The 23,399-nt window shown below is 39.5% G+C and overlaps 1 protein-coding gene across 8 annotated transcripts in view; it reads left to right on the top strand.

Moving 5' to 3' along the window:
- The window catches only part of slc12a7b (solute carrier family 12 member 7b), a 49,248-nt gene extending 26,937 nt beyond the window's left edge, over nucleotides 1–22,311 (top strand). For 4 of the 8 annotated variants that reach the window (XM_026361642.1, XM_026361644.1, XM_026361648.1 and 1 more), the window contains 25 exons: nucleotides 2,271–2,365; nucleotides 3,110–3,241; nucleotides 4,759–4,905; nucleotides 7,729–7,783; nucleotides 8,085–8,215; nucleotides 8,338–8,579; nucleotides 8,782–8,993; nucleotides 9,785–9,952; nucleotides 10,074–10,172; nucleotides 10,363–10,420; nucleotides 10,990–11,164; nucleotides 11,257–11,375; nucleotides 11,527–11,625; nucleotides 12,078–12,197; nucleotides 12,692–12,796; nucleotides 13,305–13,473; nucleotides 13,965–14,160; nucleotides 14,344–14,513; nucleotides 14,717–14,848; nucleotides 15,242–15,349; nucleotides 15,621–15,737; nucleotides 17,640–17,815; nucleotides 18,457–18,471; nucleotides 19,228–19,361; nucleotides 19,540–22,311. In XM_026361642.1, the coding sequence (XP_026217427.1) occupies nucleotides 2,271–2,365; nucleotides 3,110–3,241; nucleotides 4,759–4,905; nucleotides 7,729–7,783; nucleotides 8,085–8,215; nucleotides 8,338–8,579; nucleotides 8,782–8,993; nucleotides 9,785–9,952; nucleotides 10,074–10,172; nucleotides 10,363–10,420; nucleotides 10,990–11,164; nucleotides 11,257–11,375; nucleotides 11,527–11,625; nucleotides 12,078–12,197; nucleotides 12,692–12,796; nucleotides 13,305–13,473; nucleotides 13,965–14,160; nucleotides 14,344–14,513; nucleotides 14,717–14,848; nucleotides 15,242–15,349; nucleotides 15,621–15,737; nucleotides 17,640–17,815; nucleotides 18,457–18,471; nucleotides 19,228–19,361; nucleotides 19,540–19,631 (3,266 nt within the window). In that variant the 3' untranslated portion in view covers nucleotides 19,632–22,311. The other 4 variants (XM_026361645.1, XM_026361643.1, XM_026361646.1 and 1 more) reach the window with 4 other exon arrangements.
- Nucleotides 22,312–23,399: the final 1,088 nt, after the last annotated feature.

The raw sequence follows: 23,399 nt of genomic DNA, 5'->3' as shown, positions 1-23,399 counted from the left end.
CATTACCAAACAGAATAGTCATTTTCTCAAGTTCATTTCCCATAAAACAGTCTTGCTGAAGCACTGTTCCCTTACCTAATATGTTCTGCTATCCCACACAGACAGTTTTTTTAAAGAGCCACACAGCACAAGGACATAGTGACTTTCCTTGTGATTACCAGCGGCTAAGCTGTGCTGCAAGCCTCTTATTCTCTCTGCAGCTGGATCAAACAGTGAAAGTTACCCATGAAATCCCCTCTGCAGTCAGAGTTCACAATATGCACTCATGAATGAAGAAGACCAGGCCACGAGCTGAGGTTGTGTGACTCAGCAATGTAAGGGGATGGAGAAGAAACAAGAAAAAATATGTTCTGGTTAAATCTTTATTTATTCTTTTTGGCTAAACATCATATACCATGCCAAACATTTTCTGTACATTTCTGGCATGGCTGCTATGAACCAATGTGATCGGAATTTAAAATCCATTCGTTTCTTTCATTACATTGAAATAATTTTAGTCAGTATTGAGGATAAAGACAGACATTTCCAGACATTAATCACACACACCTCCAGCTTCTCTAAATTAAACATTTTGGGCTTGTTGTGGCATTTTACTGACTAAACAACAACATTAATCAGTACATTAGGAAAATAATTGGCAGATTAAGCAGTAGGGAAACTGGTTTGAGTGAGAGTCGGCTAACTTTTAATAGAATTGAGGGTTTGATTTTATTAAAGGTAGTAGAATAAGTTAACAGTTCAGTGGTGATGGGCTGTTTCAGCTGCAGGAATCACTGTATTTGCTATTTGTTTGTATCCCCCTGTACAAACCTTTGCGTGGTTGCTCTGGTGTGGAATTCACGCTAATCAGAGTCAAGAGCTTTATATAGTTACCACCTTTGTTTTTTTGTTTTTTTTCCCCTAGCTATAATTTTCCTCTTTTATTTTGTTTAAACTCCATCTTTATTGTTTTATTGTTTTTCTTATTCACTTTTATTTATAGTATTTTATTGTCCATATTTTATTGCCCATAAAACACAGTGGAACATTTGTGTGTTTGGTTTGTTTTACAAAGGTTTTTGCCAGCAGAGTTTTATTATTACACATGTCACATGGCAGAACTGCTTCAAGTACAGCTTAAGACAACCAAAGACTTTATTTTGTCTTGTACGTCTTTTGAATCAAGCTGACAGTTTTGATTAATAACACTAGAGATAACTGTTTCTTCCCTTTTTACACATCTTATCAGTTTGGTCCTAGGCTGTCCTCTCTGAACATGGCATGGTTCCTGTATTGCATGGATCAGATGAGTTCTGCTAGCATGACATGAAATTGAAATATAAATCCTCCTCCTTGTTTTCTATTAAAGAGGACATATTATGTTCTATGATGTCCCCTAAAATGTCCCTATATATTGTCATGCTGAAAAACTGTGTAAAAACAACTGCAAGGTGGAGCTTTCACAATCCCCCACTATTTGCTCTTTGCAGATGCAACTGTCACATTTGTCAACAATGAATACAGTAAGAAATTAAAAAAAAAAAAAAGGTTTGCTACAAGTTCACTACTGAGATCTGAGATTGGATCACTGAGATTCTGTGGTAGCAACAGCTGAGCTGAACTACCTTTTAACAGTGTCAGATGAACATGCTACTTTACCACCATCCAATCAAAAACTGCTGCCATTTCTAGTTCTATAAGTTTCACACAACATCCTGACTGTCCTGCTGCCCGAAAATTTCTCCTTGTCCGGAATCTAATATTAGCCACATCAACCAGGTATCATTACAGTGTGCAGCTAACGTGTGTGAGTCAGAATCAGTCCATCTTTGAACTTCACGAACCAGTCTGAACCTCACGCACACACACACTGCTTTGTCCACTTAATATGAGCTAGTATGAACATTGTAGGACGAAATATTTTTATCCCATAAATGGAAAGCACTGATGCCTTATATTCTTCTAAAGAAGAGCTATTTAAATTGTAGGTTATGTGCATGCTAGGCTTAGTGCAATCTGCAGCTTTAAAGAGGATTAAATAAACGTTGGGGATTTAAAAGTGAATAATATTCAACATTAAAATGTATTGATTGTGTGCAAAATAAAGGGTCTGCAAACCTAACACCATAAGGCACCATTATTATCCTTTATGTAATCACTTTATTGTAAATATGGATGACAATAAAAACTATGAAATGTATTTGGGAGCCACTAGCCATGTTTTGCTTTGGTTATTGTTTTGGTTACACTGTATGCTAAATCCATATTTAACCTGTGTTGTGTTTTCACAGGTGATGGCGTCCCAAAGGAAAACAGTCCCTTTATCAACAACACAGAAAATGATAAAGGCAGCAGCTATGATGGCACCAACATGGCTCTCTTTGAGGTAACCATTCAACGGTTTTCTGCATCATCAACTTGATATAAGCCTCATACACAGGGCAGAGGGATGTTTTACTAAACACAGCAACGTAGCAGTATTAATTATTTTGGCTTGGTGTTCTAAACCATGAAGGAGCAACTCTAAACTGTGGGGTAGAAGCTGCAAATACACCAGTAACCTTTTCTTTTCAAGGAAGCTTTCACTGCCAGAACTATATCTCAAGTTTAAGTTAGACCTAGCTCAAACCATTCATTAATGCACAGTCACTAAAGCATCAAAGCAGCTGAATAAATGGTACCGGTAGGGGTAAAGTTACCAATCTTCTCTTAGCTTAACAATTTACTCATAGAGTTTATAGAGTCATAAAAGCAAGTGTGTTCCTTTAAGTTAATTCAGCTGACCCTTTTGCCGTGTACTTTGCTCTGCCATTTGGCAGGCCCTGCTGCTATGTGGCCACTGGCCTTTGTATAGAATCAATTAGGCACTGCGGCTTCTCTGTTCACCACTCTGCATGAGTCTGATCCAGCCGTGTTATTCTAAGATGCTTTGAACTCTTAGAGAACTACATTTTGCACTTTTTATTTTGAACTTGAGAGAGTTATTATGACTTTATGACTTTTTTATTTTTATTTTCCATACACATTGTTACTGTGACATGTAAATAAAGGATCAGTTATTTAAAAAATGTATTGTCTGAACTTTTATGTTGTTGCTGTTATAAAAAACAAAGATGCTTTTGTATTGCAGGAGGAAATGGACAGCAACCCCATGGTGTCATCTCTTCTCAATAAACTGGCAAACTACACTAATCTCACTCAGGGGGCCCACGAGCATGAGGAAGCTGATGATGATGAGGGGTCCAAGAAGAAAGCTGTTAAGGTACGTCATAGCCTTGTTTCAAATCACATCTGTGTTAGAGCTGTTAAGGTGCAGTACAGGTACTTTACAGTTGAATATTAATAGCTGCTTTTTTATACCTGCTGAACTATAACTACAGCCCTGATAGTTATTCTTTCTTTCTAGGTATATGCACCTTCCTGTCTTTTCTAGCTACAGTATTAGTGTTTAATGCTTAATAACATAGTTAATAGTCATATTGTGACATTGTAAAAAATATAAATGTCAGACTATTGTAGACAATGCAATATTAAAATACACTGCATACAAGAAGTAAATAGTCAATATCCTGTCAGTTGCTGGTTTACAAATTAAATCTTGGAACAGAGGAATACATTCAGTCAGTAAGATTATTTATATTGATTAAAAACTCTTAAGAGTCAGTTTTGTTAAGAAACAAAACTCATTATTATTTATCCTGTGAGCTCAGGGTTTTGTGTTGCCTTTGTCCCTCAGACCTTTTGTTTCAATTCTCATGTTTTAATTTTCTTAGAAAAGAAAAATTAAAAGAAGCCACATTGCTTTCATGCGGCACATAGATGCTTCTGAAACCACAGCCTCAGTTCCATGCTGCCCCATTCTGTACCCTGCATGGAAATAGGCCCCGGGCACCTCCCTTTGGCTCGCAGGGCATCTTGTTAAAAAAATAAGTAGATGAAGCTGATGGCATCGTTGCCCCTCTTTGTATGGACCAGTGGGACTAGTAATAGATGATAGATCACTAAAAAGGTAGCTGCCTATCAGTAGGAGATGATCGATCAGACATGTTTTTGTTTTTTGCCAGAGAAAGATAATATATTCCTCTTGCCTGTGTCGTTTTACATGCTGTTGCGAAACTACAGTTTCTCGCAAGGAATGAGATCTTGTGGAGTGAAAGGACTGAAGGATTTTGTTACTGATGGCTGGATAGCATAAAATGATTTACTAAACTATAACTTATACAATCTCTGTCACTGGGATGTAAGCCTTACAGTTTCTAACTACTCATTTTTATCAGAGCTGCTTGTTTGGGAGCACGATCTCCACACGTTGCTAATAGCAGCAGTTTTTGCTTTGTAAACAGAGAATTTCCTTGTGCATTTCTGGTGGGAAGGTAGACCATTAATCGGGATCTTCACTTTCAAATACTACATTTATTGTGTAGAAATCAAATATAAAGGAGCAAATTATTGACTCCTTTTATATTTAGTGATTTATTTTTTTTTATTTAAATCTAACCAACAGCTGCAATTAAACTCTATATTCCTACATTGTTTACTATGTTGCAACTCTAAAATTAGAGATTTTGGTCTCATGATTTTATTTTTGTTTCCCTTTAATTTCTTTCAAAACATGTCTTTGTTTCCCATATGCCACATACAGTATTCCTTCTTTGCCTTCTTCTCTGGTTTCATTTGCTCCTGATTTTATTTGTCCTATTTACAGAGCAACCTTGTTGAAAACCTCACCACATACTGTATTTCTCTTTTCCACGTCCCTCCTTACACTTTCAACTACAGAGCCCACAGATGGGGACCTTCATGGGTGTCTACCTCCCTTGCCTCCAGAATATTCTGGGGGTCATCCTGTTTCTGCGCCTTACCTGGATTGTCGGCACCGCCGGAATCTTGGAGTCACTGGTTATAGTCGGCTTGTGCTGCTCTTGTGTAAGTGCCCATCTATAGTGACCTACGTAATTTGCCTCCTTGCTTTTACTATATTTCATCCACCATTATGTAAGAGTGAATCTGATGTGCATATCCAGTGCTTTCATGCATTATGAATATATTAGTACATGAATATAGCTCTATCTTGCGTGTTTAATGGCAAATGGATGGAAAGGTTGAATTGACGGCATTAATGAGCAACTGGCAAGTTGACTCAGTGGCCACTGATCCCTCCTATATTTAGCCACTGTGACTGTCCATTTCCCATACACTCCAGTCCTAGCCTCTAATGGTACTTGGCAGCTTGATGTGTAATCTCTCCATCTGCAAAGTGTCAGAAACATAGTAACATGCACGCCCACACTGCGGCTATATTTGCCAATCCCACAGCAGACAATGGATTACTTCAGCTTAATCAGGGAAAGTAAGAGCAAACCTCTACATACTATCAGATGAACTCTTTCTGCCTCATCATGCAATGCTTCAAGGACATAACATGATCAGTTTCACTAACAGTAGGGCTGAGACTGACAAAGTAACCACATTCCAGCAGTGGTGGAAGAAGTACACAGATACTTCACTTAAATAAATGTTTCAATACCACAGATTTATAACCTGCATTATAAATAAAAGTCTGGCATTTAAAATCTACCTAAGTAAAACTGCAGAAGTGTTATCAACAAAATGTACTTGTAGTAAAACACCTGCTGTGGCTGATTTGTATTAATATATACAGTAAAACATCATTACTTTGTTGACAGATTTTGTTATGTTATGTTATTTTTTTTACCTTTGAATCTGAAAAGTAACTGCTAGCTAAAACTGACTATGCAAAAAAACTGACTAAAAAGACTATGTAAAGTCAAGAATCAAACTTTATTTTCAGTCCTATGCAAATGAAAGCCATCAATCCCAGAAATGTATTTATATTTTTATTTACTGGAATTAGCCAATAATCAGGGGAGAGATGGAACCCTGTGATATGCCATGAATTAATATTATGTCTTTTAAATTTAGGAACTGTTTGCCTAAAAATCTGGAAACTCCTTTTCATATATTACAATCTAGCTGAAGTGCGTTAGCAGGGTGGAGCCTCCACTGCATCACTGCTGTTACATAATAAGAGATCTAGGCTTAGACAAACAGATTAATGTTCATTTTCACTGCTTAGCTCACATCTGATTTTGCACTGATGGTTCCACATCTGCCACCAGCTTATGGGTCAGATTTAGTGCACTTTAGGCCCAACACCAGAAATGTCTAAAAATAACTTACAGGGAATTAAATTTACTTTGATTTAGAGCAGTTATTGCATATTCTGTTCAGTTCAAAACACGTTTCTAGTTCTCTTTCATTCAGTCATTTCCTGCATTCACTGTTTCTGAGTAAATTAAGACACTTACTAAGCATCATCATTGTGCATCATTAATGGTAGCTGTGGAGTCGTATAACAGCAAGGTTTAACAGCAATGAGTGTTGTGAGATTGTTAGCAGAAAGTATTGTTGTGTGTATGTTTTTTTTTTTAAGAGAGTACTCAAATAAAACAGAGAGATATGTTCATTTATGTCTGAAGATGAAAACACAGAGGACCATGGCTCATAGAAACATATTCCAAGTACAAACACACAGACACGTCTTTAGACATTTTTATTAAGTGCCACTCTTTCTTCAGTCCAGTACACAGCATGTTACACAGAATACTTTCCATCCTGTCATGATTAGTGTGTTCTTGTGTGTGGGCTGCGTATTACTCGACGACATGTCTACAGTAGGTGCTTTTTGTTTATAGGTCAGTGGCAGCACCTGGTTTTCTAAAATGTGTCCTGATCAGCACTATATTCACTATGTAACACAAAAATAAATACTTGTTCAAAGTGGATCGAGGAGGGAATCATTTGATTTGCTTTGGATTACTAACATCATATTGTTTTTTTTGTATGAAGAACTGCATTAGTCAAGTTTACTTTACTATTACTTGTCAAGTGTTATCAGTGAGGACATGAATGCCAGTACTTTTTTTGGTTTAAATCCTATGTCATCTGTGATCCAGTCCAAGCTGCTGTGTATAGTAGCTGCTTAGGCTTTCAGTGGAAGCGGGAGTGAAAACTGTCAGGTGACTGGCTCTCCTCCAGCTTGTCTGCCACTTTAAATCAGACACCGGGCAAAGAACACAACTTTTATTTTGGTTCTGTCCTTGCTCCCCTTTTCCACTTCCTCCTCTTTTCACTTTCCCTCTGTTCTCTCACTTTCTTGCTTATTCCTCTTCCTTCTTTCTTTCACTCAATGTCTTTCTCACTCTTCCTTCCTTTATACTTCTTATCCCATGTGTCCCTGCCCTTCTCCCTACCCTGTCCTTTCCAAGCACTGTTAGGTAACAGGCTGATGTAAATATCCTCAGCCACAATGACTGATTTCACGGAAAAGCTTGTATCCTTTACCAATCTTAAAGATTAAAATAATATAAACCCATAAGAAGTAATTTAGCAGGCTGAATGCTAGATTAACCTCTACCAAGGAGGATCTTATTTCATTCAGGGAAATAAAGAAGTGTTAAGTGGGCAAAGAGGTTTATGTTGTCCCATGGGAGAAAATAGTTTTTATCGTATCGTATTATATGACTTTGAAAGGGTGGTAATGACATCACAATTCCCCTGCAATTCAGGTTTTTGAAATTATTTAAAGTCAATAGTGGGTATAAAAATAACACATCCAAAATGAACATCATTGAAAGTCGCTGCTCACAGGTATTATAGAGAAATGAGTCACACCGTGTGCAATGTCTTTAACTGGATCCTTTTGTTCCTTACGTCCTCTCTCCACAGACCATGCTGACGGCCATATCCATGAGTGCAATCGCTACAAATGGTGTTGTGCCAGGTAGGATGCTCTAACAAGAGATACTGAATTTCGAATAGAGGAGACTTGTTGCTGTGTTGCAGTGAGATGCTGATGTTGCCTGTGAGAATGAAATGATGTGCTCTGGCTGCAACAGTTTTACTTTACATTTTATTTACACACTATGGATTTCAGCAGTATAAAATGTTTTGGTCATGTCATTAAAACAAATTTCCTTGTTGCAAATATCTGTGTGACTATTACAATATCTGTAAGTTTGTGAATTGTTGGCTTAACAACACATTTCTCATAAAAATCATTGCTGCTGTTTTTTTCTCTGCAGCTGGAGGCTCCTACTATATGATTTCCAGATCTCTGGGTCCAGAGTTTGGTGGAGCTGTAGGTCTCTGTTTCTATTTGGGGACAACATTTGCAGGCTCCATGTACATTCTGGGTACTATTGAGATTCTACTGGTGAGTGAACCTGTTTGGTGCTTTGCTGTATGTTTATGTAAAAATAAGGTGCAAAGTATAGTTTCTTCTTACTGTGGCTGACAGTTGTATTATTGTCTTTTTCTTGTCCCCTGGCATTTCAGACCTATATTGTGCCTAAAGCTGCCATTTTTGTAGCAACGCGAAAGGAGGATGAAGTGGACGCCCTGCTGAATAACATGCGTGTTTATGGCTCATGCTGCCTAGCAATGATGGCTGTAGTCGTCTTTGTAGGAGTGAAATACGTCAACAAGCTAGCTTTAGTCTTCCTGGCATGTGTCATTCTCTCTATCCTCGCCATCTATGCTGGAGTCATTAAGACAATCTTTGAGCCACCAGACTTTCCGTAAGTCCACTCTGTATGCAGCCTCTAGTTTTCTAATTGCGTCAGTCGGCCATAATATGTCACAATAATAGCATATTAACATGCAGTCATACGATATTTTTTACTTAAGTTGTCCTTAAAACATAAAATATGAAATAGCATTCAAAAAGCATTTAAGTCATTTAGGGTTGTCTAACTGTTTTTTTTTTTTTCCTCCACACAGTGTTTGCATGTTGGGGAATCGCACTCTGCAGAACCACAACTTTGATAAGTGTCTTAAGACAGAGGTTATAGACAACATTACAGTCACTACCAAGCTGTGGACCCTGTTCTGTGAAGGGCCTGAGCTCAATGCAACCTGCAATGAGTATTTCACCAACAACAATGTGACAGTGGTTCAGGGCATCCCCGGGCTGACCAGTGGAGTCATTTCAGGTTGAAATGCAGTGTTTTTCTGTAGGATTTGGAAATAAAAAAACAACTACTTGACGTATATTATTTCGTACTCATAATACAGTTATCTCAGTTAAATAACACACAGATAACTATGTTTAACTGTTTGAATTATTTACTTTCTCTTAACCTATAGATACCAAATGTCACTAGCTACGTCATCTGTGATCAAGCCTGTGCTTGATATAATATCACTATCAGAATACAACATAGTAGAAATTTACACAATCAGGAGCAATTCTTTATTAAATACATTGCAAGCTCAGATTTCTTTCTGTTATGTAACTTTTGGCGTTGCGTCACCCCAGCATTCAATACTGACATATTTCTATTCAAACAATAAGGGCCTAGATGCATCTAGAACTTGACTGAAATCCACAAAATGTTGCAAAATGAAATGAATTGGACATAGATTAGAAAGACACACACCTGTGCATATAAGGAACCACAATTTACTGAATGTCACTGAGGTTTTCGGCTTAACAGTGAAATACTGGACTCAAAAAAAGGCAATTACTTTTACTCTTTTTTTTTTATTCAATATTCAGATTTAGCCAGACAGGAAGTGAATGGAACAGTTTTTTAACATTACTGTTTCACAGTACTCTTTGCAAACAACTGATGTTTCTTCTTTCATGATCACTTTATCACTTTACCATGCTCCTAATATTACCTACTGGGGGACTTGCAAACTGCTTGACCTAACTCTTTTCACAATTTGTGACTTTTTTGTAGTTTGGAGTCTAATTATTTTGTTTCTTCATCTCTTATAGACAATATGTGGTCAGAATATGGCCCTTTAGATATGCTGGTCGAAAACAAAAAATTGCCATCTTTTGGGGGAAGTGACCCTGCCAAGGACATCTACATGCCATATGTTGTCAATGATATCATGACCTTCTTTACACTGCTGGTTGGCATCTACTTCCCCTCTGTTACTGGTGAGGTTGCAATTCCAGTGAAAATGGGGCCCACACACATCCTAATGCATTGCTCTGTGTAAAAGCTGTGTTTCATTTCTAAATGTTTGGTTTTCTCTTGTGACACCCCCACCCTGTCCAGGTATCATGGCTGGTTCAAACCGGTCAGGCGACTTGAGGGATGCCCAGAAGTCCATCCCCATTGGAACCATCCTGGCGATTGCTACCACATCTGTCATCTGTATCCTTTCTGTACATTTTGTGTACAGTAGTGACATGGCTGGAACAGTTTATTTAAAATATATATATATATATATATATGATATACATCAGTATATATTACATATAGTTAGTTTTGTGGATAGTTGCTCTGTCAAATAAAAATACTACTACATGCTACAACATCTGCTCTCCTGAACGGTCCTTCTCAGACATCAGCTGTGTGGTTTTGTTTGGTGCCTGCATTGAAGGTGTCTTGCTTCGAGACAAGTAAGATTTTCAAACAGAGCAGATCCTGTAAAATTCAGTACACATGTACAGGCAGAAAATCTGCTATATGTTTTAATAAATGTGATTTTAAAAGAACAGTGTTCATCATCTTGGGCTTTATGTTCCTTCTAATCTCGACAAGATGCTTAGACTCCTTCCTGTTTTTTATTACATAAATCCTAACATATGTGATTACACCAGAACCTTGTAAATGCTGAGAAGCACCATACTGTAGATTGTGTTAGTATCTTAAGGAGGATGCTTATGTGTATTAAATTAATGTACAAGCAGATATTACATCATTGTGTAGTATTATTATTATTATTGTTGTTGTTGTATTATGTTATATATATACACATATATTTTAAAGAATTACTGTAGTAGGTAGTATACAGTTTAACCTGCTGATCCAGAAGCATGGAGGAATAGCATAATTACGTTAAATAGTACTTTAGTTTCTATTAATTGTAACTGTATCAATTGGAGTTGTTAACAATAAGAACTTTATTGCAGAATGCTCAATGAAACAATAGGGCTTTAAAATGTATATGATTGTTTTTGCTTTGCAGATTTGGTGACTCTGTTAAAGGGAACCTTGTAATAGGCACCTTATCCTGGCCCTCGCCCTGGGTCATTGTGATCGGTTCGTTTTTCTCCTGCTGCGGGGCGGGTCTGCAGAGTTTGACTGGCGCCCCACGCCTCCTACAGGCCATTGCACGAGATGGCATTGTGCCTTTCTTACAGGTTAGACACACACAATTAACTCAAACACTGTCAAAGCAGTTTTCATTCTCAAATGGTCGTCTTCAGATTTCACACTGGACTGTGCATGTTAGGTGTTTGGTCATGGGAAAGCTAATGGAGAACCCACCTGGGCTCTGCTGTTGACTGCTGGGATCTGTGAGATCGGCATCCTCATCGCCTCCCTGGACTCTGTGGCTCCTATCCTCTCCATGTCAGTATCTGTTTGCATAGTAATATTACATGCTCTCCTTCCATTAAATCAAATCACCAGATAAAGTCTATGATCCCGTGAATATTTCACAAAGTGGAGATTTAGATGATGAGTGAGTTGTTATTCTTAGCTCATCTTCTTGCTCCCACAGGTTTTTCCTCATGTGTTACCTGTTTGTGAACCTTGCCTGTGCTGTTCAGACACTGCTGCGAACACCCAACTGGAGGCCGCGCTTCAAATACTATCACTGGTAAGCCACAAGTTATATGGTATGTTTTCTCCCTGCAGCACATTCTTTTATTTACTTTAATCTTACAATTCCTGAAGGTTCATTTGAGGCTAGCTAAGTCTTATTTAACCTGATTCTGTCTTTATGAAGCTTTTCAGAATTCACACATCCACAAACACAGGACCACAGACATACTGTACCTGTCTGTAATGTGGTTAGTGAGATGATGACCTTTACTGAGATTAGTTCCACAACAAAGGCTGAGCACAATGCAGGAGGCTGCTATTGTTAGCAGAGGATTTTGATTCATTAATTTTAATTTTACTTCAGTTTTAATCTTCTCAGCTGCCTGCTCTGGTTTCATTTCATTAAGACAGTTTCATGAATGTGCAGACAACCTGTAACAGTTATTCATAAAAAATAAAAAGGATGGGTATATAGTTAATTGAATGTGAGTGTGTTTTCTCCTACAGGGCTCTGTCCTTCCTGGGAATGAGTTTGTGTCTTGCTCTGATGTTTATCTCCTCCTGGTATTACGCTATTGTTGCCATGGTCATCGCTGGTTGCATCTACAAATACATTGAATACAGAGGGTAAGAACTCACTTTGTTCACATGCATTCCTTTCAACAGGGTATACAGAAAATATTTGGCAAGGAAAAGCTCAAATGTGCAAGTAAGCACTAACTTCTACTTTATGTAATACTTGTTATGAATGTTGCTGATGTTTGGATTATCAGGCATACATTTTAAGGATCATCCACTTTGTTTTGAAAGGATTTTAGGAGTTTTTTTTTTTTTTCTATGCTACTAAAGGGCAACATGAGAAATTTAGTTACAGCTGAGTTTTCATATTGTGGAATTGCAGACTCTTATAATAACATTCTGTACTGAAGATCTGTCTTGTTTTACTGACAAGCTAGCATGTAATATTATTTCCTAGAATTAAACTGTAAGGCTCAGGAGCAAGCACAAGAGCTGTTAAAACTTCACCAGTTCATGTGTAACGACAGCATGAGACTTTTCTCTAAAATCCAGGCAGTGTTGTTCTGCATCATCCTGCATGTGTTTCTTTATGCTCACTTCAGGGCAGAGAAGGAGTGGGGTGACGGCATCCGCGGTCTGTCACTTAATGCAGCCCGCTACGCACTCATTCGCCTTGAAGATGCTCCACCACACACCAAGAACTGGAGGTACAGTATATATATATATATTGTGTGTGTGTGTGTGTGTGTGTGTGTGTGTGTGTGTGTGTGTGTGTGTGTGTGTGTGTGTGTGTGTGTGTGTGTGTGTGTGTATGTGTGTGTGTGTCTGCATGTGTGTGTGTGTGTCTGCGTGTTTGTGTGTCTGCACGTGTGTGTGTGTGTGTGTGTGTGTGCCTGCATGTGTGTGAATTTCCACACAGATCTGGTTACAGTTGACACAGTGCCACCTGTCTCTGTTGGGGTGCACAAAGGAGAGACAGGAATAGACACAGAAGGAAAATTTGATTAATCTCTTGGTCCTCTACCTAATCTGACAGATAAGGTTGATAAGCCTTCATACTGTACGATGCCTGCACTGACTTCAGCAAAGTGTGACCTTGCAGACTCTCAGTCCAAAAATTATTTTCTAGCCACGCTGAGTGCAAATACTCCTTTTAGGTGTAATTTGTTTTGATCTTAACTCTCCTTTTGTATTCCTTTTCTTTGATGTTTTCAGGCCTCAGTTGTTGGTGCTCCTGAACCTGGACTCAGATCAAGGAGTCAAACACCCTCGTCTACTGTCCTTCTGCACTCAGTTGAAGGCAGGAAAAGGCCTGACGATAGTGGGAAATGTTATAGAGGGAACTTATCTCACCAAAGAGACAGAGGCTAAGAAGGCTGAGCAGGTATAGTGGGAGTACAGTGGGAAATCAGGGCGAGCCAGTGGCTGATAAAACACCAAACTAAAAACTAAACATTTTATTTTATATTCTGTCCATCAGTGGCTCAGCATTTTAGCAAACAGACTGACCACTTCTAAAGGACAAGCACTGTACGCCCATACTGCAGATTAACTCTGCCATCTACTGGTGGAATTCAAAAAGTAATTTCTCTTTTGCAACCTGATTTGACATGTGTCCTCAAAAGCATTTTTAATCAGTGGATTACTTTTTCTGTGAAAGCAATCATGTGTAGGAGTTGAATCCCAGGTTAAACACACAGCTATCTTTATGGGCATAGTTTAGACTCATCAGTATGAGGTAATGATAAGAGTGCTCAGTAAAGTTCAGCCAGCGTTCATATTCTAACTAATCAGTGGATGGATTACTTAGTTGTGAGTTCTCCACAAATATATATATATCAATTTCATATTTGTTCTCTTCCATGCTTTATCCAGAACATTAAGGCCTCCATGTCAGCAGAGCGGACCAAGGGTTTCTGTCATGTTGTGGTGTCTTCAAACCTCAGAGACGGGGTCTCCCACCTCATTCAGTCTGCAGGGCTGGGAGGCATGAAGCACAATACAGTCCTTATGGCCTGGCCCGGAACTTGGAAGCAATCCAATGACCCGCAGTCGTGGAGGAACTTTACCGGTAAAGAGCTGGAGACCTCTCAGAATAAGCAGGAATACATGTTGGTATAGAAATGTAAAGGATAAGTAAGGTGTTACACCAGAACTGCTGTAATGTAATTGTAATAAATATTATATTAGTCATATAAGTCATTCTACAACACTCTACTACATTAGCAATCCTTCAATGACTCTGTCCATCCAGAGACAGTGCGGGAGACCACAGCAGCCCATCAGGCTTTACTCGTGGCTAAGAATGTGGACAGTTTCCCCACCAACCAGGACCGCCTGGGTGAGGGCACCATTGATGTGTGGTGGGTGGTTCATGATGGAGGCATGCTGATGTTGCTGCCCTTCCTGCTGCGACAGCACAAGGTGTGTGTTTAGCTTGTATTCATGTCAAATGTTAAGGTTCAATTTTGTATTCATGGTCTGAGTCTCCGTCTCTTCTACATTATAGTCCATCTCTTTCATGTCCTACCACCATTAGAATGAATGTGCTAATGAATTGCTATTCATTAGCACATCTGTCTAGCCCGAACTGAATCCTTAAATAAATGTGTCTTTCCTCCCACTAGGTGTGGAGGAAATGCAAGATGCGTATCTTCACTGTGGCCCAGTTAGATGACAACAGCATTCAAATGAAGAAAGATCTCCAGATGTTTCTTTACCACCTGCGACTAAATGCAGAAGTGGAAGTAGTGGAGATGGTGAGAATCTTTTTGACAAAGCTAATGTTTTGGTCTACTTTCCATAGATTATAATGTCTTGTTGTTGTTGTTGTTGTTGTTGTTGTTGTTGTTGTTGTTGTTGTTGTTTTAACCTATTTTATTCTGCGGTTAAAATATAGATGTGTCACAACCAGAAATATACAGTGCAAGGACTGTCACATGAAAAAACTAAGGATCGGGCCATCTTCTAAACAGCATTACATTCTGCAAATACATTGAAGTTATGAACAAAAAATGTAAAGATGTGTGAAGCAGGTTTAAAAGCTAGAGAACTCTTTGGACACAATGGATGTTTTTCCCACACGAGTTTCCTTCTAGCTCAGGATTGTATTGATTATTCATCAACTGATGTTTCTGTCCCTTTCTCTGCAGCATGATAATGACATCTCAGCTTTCACCTATGAGAAGACACTCGTGATGGAGCAGAGGTCTCAGATGCTGAAACAGATGCACTTGTCCAGGACTGAGAGGGAGAGAGAGGTAACGCACACTTTATCCAGCTGAACACGGCCGTGCACTCACAGTCCCTTTATCACTAGCTGGATGTCAGTTCAGCACAAGTGAATGCTGAATGTACAATAATATAAATATTGCCCACCTATTTGTGTTCTTTCCATAACAACATAGTTAAATGACAACAACAAGTATCTTAGTTGCCGCTTAGTGGCCGCTGACCACTGCGTTGTATAACAGTTGGCCCCTTTCCCTGTTCATCTGTCACTGCCTTTCTGGGCCATGCCACACTGCTCAGATTCAGAGTATCACTGATGAGTCACGTAGCTCGATCCGAAGGAAGAACCAAGGTGCTGCCCAGAGCACGAACCTCAGCCGGCAGTCCTCACCGATGGAGGACACGCAGGAGGATGAGGTAGTCAAATTTGTCACCCCCACCGTCCCTCACTGTTAGGCCCGTCTTCACAAAGCTCGATCTTTGGCTACAGTTGTCGCCTCTCAATTTGTGTGGTAACTTTGATTATTTGCATGGTTTAAAATCTTGACTCTTAAAATTTTATTTTATTATCATTGTGCCAAAAATAGATGTCTCAAGCTGTCAGTGTTACATTGTGACCCCTTAGTCTGCCATTAGTGTGAATACAAAACAGTGATGTGTATACAGTTTAACCAATCCACAGATAGAAAGGAATGATGGAGAGTTACTAATGTGAAATAAGACCGTACCAAGAGAATAAAGGTGCTAATCAGGAATCAGTAGTGTTTTCTGCTCATGTTTTATGAACCAGGTCCCTAAGTATGAAAAAGAAACTTCAGAACTCTTTTAAAGAGTTTGAGCTTGTTTAAGTACTTCATGCCACACTAAGAGATGACCCAGAGTCAGTGTGGAAGCAGAAATGGGGAAACGTTCTGGTCTCTGGATGATATGTTTCACTTTTGTACCTTCTGAATATGAGCTTTGTCCGCTTACCAATCTTATGAACAGTTCAAAAAGTTCATGACTCACAGATAGCCTCCATCCTGTACATCTGATATTTAAACAATAAGTCCAGATTGGCCCAACAGTACAGTCACTAAGAGCTGCTTTGTGAATACCAGCCTGCAGCACCCTGCGACTGCAGCCCAGCCTCCCTTTACCTTCATCCCACCTCACCCCCAGTCCCCAAAAACATACAATATGAGTTGAAAGAGTGGACAGTATTTCTCTCAGAAAACTCCCAACTGTGCTTATAGGTGCTTAAAGCAGATTAAAACAATCTGTGAGATGTCCTAACTTCCTTATTTTAGTTAACAACAAGGTCTTTTCTTTATCATCAATGGATGCCATTAAGATCTCAGCAAATGTCACTTCAGGCATCCCTAGTAACAACCTTGACAGCCTCTTTGAACTACTAGGTCTTTACAATACTGTCTACTCTTTATTTAATTTATTTTTTTTATCTTTCTTTACTCAGTTTAACATCCTGTTCATTAGCATGTGGAAATTTCACACCGTCCCACTCTTACCTTTAGCCAGTGTCCACACTGTACAAACAGAGCTTGTGGTGAATGTGCATAACAGGCGGAGCAGAATACCATCCAGAATGAATGAATGTGAGTGTTTGACTAGCACAGCACATAATGCCTTTATCAAATATGAAATTGTACTAATAAAGAGACCTTCATATATGTTTATGATATAACAAAACACTGACTGTGGTCATATAACTGTGGACAAACGCTCTGCATGTTGAAATCAAATGGTATTTTATTCCAGTAATGATTTATGTTAGTTAGTCCTACTGTTGTGCTGTGCTGTGTTATTCCTGCACTGTCCCTGCATTACAGGCTTTAAACCTGCTTTATATTTAAGGCACATTTTTTCTGTTGTATCCTATATACAGTTCGGTTGACACCACCACCTTACCTCTGTTGTGTTTGTCCCTATACATTTTGTGTCAGCTTCTACTGGAGCCTCCAGCACACCCATAGAAACCTTGTCTCATGCAGCCCAGTGTAAATTTGTTCTATATGGTCCATGAATGTTGTAAGTGGTTTGTATTGTATTGATGTTTATAGAAGGAAACATGTTGGTTTCCTGTTTTATAATTATCCATTATGTTTTATTCTTCTTCAGCTTTCTCCAATGAGTCTTCCTGTTTTTCTCCATTATATTTTTGTCTCCCTGACATTACCTTGGGCTCTCAAACCCTGATCACCTGCCCATCATTTTCTTCCTTTTCTTTGTTACACTACATTACTGTTATTCTGATCAGCTCTTTTCCATATAATGTCACCACCCAAACCTCTGTCGCTTTAATCTCTCCCTCTTCTCCAGGCTCAGCTCATCCATGACAGGAACACAGCGTCTCACGCTACGCTAAATGACAAGGCCGACACCGGGCCCGAGCGTGTTCACATGACTTGGACAAAGGATAAGCTCTTCACAGAGCGCAATCGTAACCGCGAGTGCAATGCCAACATGGCTGTGCGCGACCTGTTTAACATGAAACCGTGAGTACACTTGTTTAAAAAAAGTTTTAAAACAAAACAAGAAGAAGAAATAGAAGAAGTGAAGGTTTTGCCTTTTCGCTCTATAACAATAACAAGTTACAAGTTAAAGAGTAGTGAGAGGAAAGTCCAGTCTACATGAAACATGATTTAATTGCATGTGCCTTATCAGAGAGGTTTGCACCATTTTGAATTTTTTTTTTTTGATTTTTTAAATCAAATATAACACAAAGTTGAAACCATGGCACAAACTGAAAATACTTCAGGATGGTGCCAAAGCCTCAGCGCAGCAAAGCCACGTGTAGTTGTAGTGGTAGCCTTACTGAGTCAGGGTGAAATGGGACAACTGTGTGCATGGTGTGTGCATTCAGGCTGCATTTGGTTTGTGTGCGCATGTGTGTACACGTCCAGCCATTTCAGTCTTGGTGCATGGCCAGACCACATGTACAGTACACTAACACTTCTTCATCCCATATTGTCGAGACATTCGAATCAGAAAAGTCACAAAACAGGAGTAACTGGAGGCCACTGTACACTTCAGACGCCTCCTGGGATTTACTTCTGACACCTTTGGGACAGTTGGAAGCTGACTTGGAAGCATCTAAACCTGTTTCTGTTGTTCTGTCCCATTTTCCTCCTTCTAGAGAGTGGGAGAGTCTGTAAGTCGCATTCTCTTTGCCCTAGGCCATATGTGTGTATCCTGCTGCTGTGGAGGCTGTAGCTTTGTGTGTGTGTCCTCCATCATGTGCTTGTGCCTCTGTGTGTGTTTGTCTATGTCCTAATACGCATGGATTCTGTGTACCTGCAGCAGCATGGTGGGGAAAAGCCTCTATTTAATTTGCATGTATTATTTCTTACATTGTATGCATGTATGAGCAATTTTCTACTTTCCAGCTTTCCACCCTTATCATGGTGATTAGTAAATACAGTGTTGAGCGTTGCCTTGATATGAAGTGGAAAGCAGAAGTTTGTGAAATAGCCTTGTTTTCACCTTAATATACTTTAGCTTCTGGCAGGTTATATGTGCTTTACATTATGACCTTGTGCACTAACATTTGTGAAGGTGATGATAAAGAGGCAGCATTTAAAGAGATAGATGCCAGTGGGAATTATTAATAAATAGCACTTACAATTGATAATAACAAAAAAACATTTTGTATAAGCCATATTCCATGTGTCTAGAAATGCTGCATCTTTATTCGTAATTCAGTATGTTTCAGTCCCCTAACCACGCCTTTGTCTACTCATTTGTGTTCGAGACTAACTTATAGTATGCTTTAACTAAAATAGCCCTTGCCAACATGTTATTGATAAGTAATAAAGATAATATTAGGCCTGTTTACCGGTGAATAAATGTAGGGTTCATGTCTTCTTCAGCCTTTTCTTTTCTTACTGTGAACTTCTTGTCACATTAGGAACCAGTCTAACGTTCGCCGCATGCACACAGCTATCAAGCTGAATGAGGTGGTAGTGAACAAGTCACAGGGAGCTCACCTGGTTCTGCTCAACATGCCTGGACCCCCGAAGAACAGAGGAGGAGATGAAAACTGTATCCTGAATTAGTACCGTACAGGCTCATTTTGATGTAACTGGTGTGCAGCTGTTACTACTGTTGAAAGGAGGTTAAAGAGTTGAGAAAAGCAGGTGGTGTAAATCAATGTGCTGTCCTGTAGTGTTGAAGTGTAACGCTCTCTCTGTCTGTCACGCCTTGACTCCTCTCTTCTCAGACATGGAGTTCCTGGAGGTTCTACTCGAGGGTCTGAACCGGGTTCTCCTGGTGCGAGGTGGTGGCCGTGAAGTCATCACCATCTACTCTTAAAATAAAAAACAAAAAAAACAAAAAACATTCATGGCCCATCCTGCACTCATGGGCCGTTGCCATAGAGACCGGTCGCTGGGCATTTTGTGGGGAAGAAGCCTGTCTGGGTTTTTAAGAAGGGCGGGGTTTGTTGGAAGGCGGGACCACTTGTGATTGACCGATGGTCTGAAGAACCTCAGGATGCAGAGAACTGTTAGCGTCGAGTCCGCAGACTGGTTAAAAGAAGGAACACAGTGTGTGTCCACGCAGGCCACAGACCTCCTGCACGTGCAAGAGAATAGACACTTTATTTTTTTCATTTAACTTTGAAAACGTGTTCTGTTCTGTTACATTTTCATATTGTTTCCCTCCTGTGTTTATGTGGTCGAGTTACTGACACTTGCAAGAAGAAGTGAATCTGTACTGTTGCTAAGAACCTCGTAGTCTTTTGTATGTTGTCTGGTGTAGTCAACTCTGGGAGCTGCTGAGACGTTTGCTGGTCCAGAAGAAAGATACAAACCTTACTAATTAGAAAATATATAGAGAAAGTTAGAAAACCCAGAACAACACTCTACGGCAAGAAGCTCACTCACTATAACACATACTGACTTCCCTAAAGAGATCTGCATCACCTTTGTTGCTTAAATGTTCTCAGAAACTCTTCTTCAGTGTGACCTACAACTAAAACTGATGGTAGGCTTGTGCCTACAGTTCCTAAAGCAGAGCTTGTAGTTGTAGTGTTGTTGCCTTGTCAAGACCAGGAGGATGCTGAACGCAGCCCAGATGTTGGTCACCTTCTGTTTCTTGTGGGCGCGGGAGTCTTTCACATGCTAAGTACTTTTTAAAGAGATATGCTGTTATGATAATAGGGAAAATAGCCATAGTTAAGATTCTAGTCTTCGTGAGCTTTACAGCATCACATTTTAAATGCACATGTAAGTTTGTTCTCAGTTGGGAATATTGTAGATTTTTCAAGTTGAAGGCTGTTTGACAGCGTGTAGTAGCTCAGTAAATTAGTAGACTGGCCGGTTGGTTCGCACATGAAATATTAAATTTGCCTTCAGAATGGTTGGCATTTAACAAAGCATACTTTTTAAATGTAAAGGCACAAATTGACCGTACTGTTGACTTTGCACTACCAATCGTTCAGCACTTAAATCATTGTGGACTCTGTCACACTTTCTATTGATCACTACATCGAAGGAAAAAAAGACAGCAAGCAGTTCCAAACTATTAAATGCTCAAGTTGAAATGTTTTTTTGTTATTTTTTTATGTTTTACCAAACACAAATCTTGAGTTTTGTGCATTGAGCTCCAGAGTGAGTAGACAAGTTGTTCTATTGTTGTGAGCATGTGCAGGAGAAAAAGTGCCAAAATTCCATCAACAAAGGAAACTGTGGAAGTGTTAATAATGCTTCTCCTAGTTTGGGCACACTGTAGCCAAGGATTTTTACAAAGACAATCTGAAATCTTTTGGAAAAACCCTAAAATTGCTAAATACTATATATTTATTGATAACGCTCATCATGTCTGGATGAATTCTGCAAAGGAATGATGCAGAAATCTTTGCAGTTTTCAGGGGAATTTCAAACCCCTTAACATGGGCCGAACGCTGTAAAAGACGTATGGTCACAGGAAAGAAGGAAAATGATCGAACCCTTTCACACGTTTCTCCACGTTTTTCTCAAACGTAGCTCTGCAGTATTTCATAAAGCAGAAGGTTGTATTTGCCCGCAGCTCTTTGTGGGCAGATGTGAACTTTTGATTGGCAGTTATGCAACTTCTGTGTTTTGTTGTGTTTTGTTTTGTATGCCTGTGGAACTATGTAGTAATGTAGTGTTTAAGATGAATCTTCTTTTACTTTAAGTGTTAGTTTTCAATGTGTTTTTATGGGAGGAGGCAAAGAGGGGAGGTATGTGTGAAGACAACATCAGTTGTCAAGTTTGCACAACACACAGGACTGAAGACCCCTCGTGATGCAGTGGCATCCTGGACTGAAAGTACTGTCAAAGTACAGCAGTGAGGACAAAATGAATGGTTTATTCTCTTTTTCTTTGTTCAGTTTTATATTTTAGCCACAAAAGACAAATACATTATTATGTAAATATAACCTGAAATCACCTAGTCCAGTGAATTGATACACGTGAAGGTAAATTAATCACAAGAGTTTCTTTTTGTTTTCTATTTGGTTACTGAGCTGAAAAGCAGTACTGTAGCTGTGCATAAATGAAATAATACAATACAGAAGATGCTTGTTAAGAACATGTTCCTGGAGGTTCATAGGATTGCAGAGGATCAGCAGAGTTTGTTTCACAGCACAAAGGTTTGAGGTGACTGGAGAATGTTATCTACCTCAACTCGTCACTGAGGTTCAGCTGAGGATATAAGGACGTGTTCAGTCACATCTCTGTCGGAGTCGATGCTACGTGTGGATCCAAGAGAGGAAAAATAAAGCCTCTGCTGTGAGAGAGGGCCGGGCAGTCTGCGTGTGTGTGTTTGTGTGTGTGTGTGTGTGTGTGTGTGTGTTCCAGTGAATACAACTGTGAGGTGAAGCTGTGTGTGTTTCTACTGTTGTCTGACTCAGCTGACAGGCCATATAGGAACAGGAAGTTACTTGTGGGCGCATATGTAAAGGAAGTAGCCCTGTAAATTGTATTTGTGCCTCTCTGAGTAATTATTAAAAGTGCTGCAATAAACCAACGTGTGTGTGTGTGTATGTGTTCTCATTGTAGTCACACACTGGTTGGTCACAAACTTTGGGATCAAAGAAGGAAATTAAAAACAGGTACGTATGATAAAGTATTTTTTATCAACCTTTAGTGGCTCTTAGAGGTGATTGTTTGATTTTTATTTTCTTGGAGAGTGCCTGTGTAAAAGTTGACTATTGGTAGCTTAGACTTGTTCATACTGATGTAAACACCCAACCGTTCTCCATTTTTAGTGAACAGGGCTTATGGGAAGTGGTGAATGTACAGAAGCAGTTCTCCACTAGATGGCAGCCTTGCCTTCTACCAAATGTGTTTTTCTGCTGCAGCTTTGATGGCAGCCATTGAGATAAAAATGTATCTAACAAAGATCCACCTTCCTGGATCAGATTAACTCCAGAGGCACAGTTCTGAATACATAACAGTAAAGAAATTCTGGCCCATACCAGCCACCATCATCTTCCCTCTGTTGACAGATTACCATCGTGCCTTTCTGCTGTGTAAGGTGTCAGCCTCCTCCTGCTCCTTCTGCACCTCCCCTCCTGTTTAAAGGGACAATCAGCTATCCAGCACTGACAGGCCTGACCCCGGCTGGTCACAAGGTGCCTGTCTGACACAAACAAACCATACCAGCATCTGATTCAATCAGAGCGTGACGGTGACAGACACTGTGTTAGAACATGATGCTTTTCATACTGGCACCATTTGTAGTTCACTATTCATAGTTGATCCTAGAGCTGCTGTTGGACTTGTCTTCCATATGCATTCATTATACATGGTGCAGATAAAAGTATTGACCTTTGTTTTTAAAAGCTAAAAGACTCACCCAAGCTTGAGTGCTGTAATTTCAAGAGAATGTTACATACAGATGATTACAGCAACAAGCTGAACCTCCTCTGTGTTTCTATATGATTCAGTCATTCAGAAATCTCTCAGCTGCTGGTTTTGATTCCAGAGGGCTGCGTATTTAAATGATTTTCAACTTTGTGAGCAGCCACACATCCTGTCCAAAATGACTTGACGAGAACACCCTTGAGGGTTGAGCTGTGGCCTTGAATGACCTTTGACCCTTCTACAGCCTGCG

Source organism: Anabas testudineus, chromosome 2 (genome assembly GCF_900324465.2).
Source record: "Anabas testudineus chromosome 2, fAnaTes1.2, whole genome shotgun sequence".
NCBI lineage: Eukaryota > Metazoa > Chordata > Actinopteri > Anabantiformes > Anabantidae > Anabas > Anabas testudineus.
The sequence above is the reverse complement of the archived record's forward strand: the minus strand, read 5'-3'. Positions and strand labels throughout refer to the sequence as shown.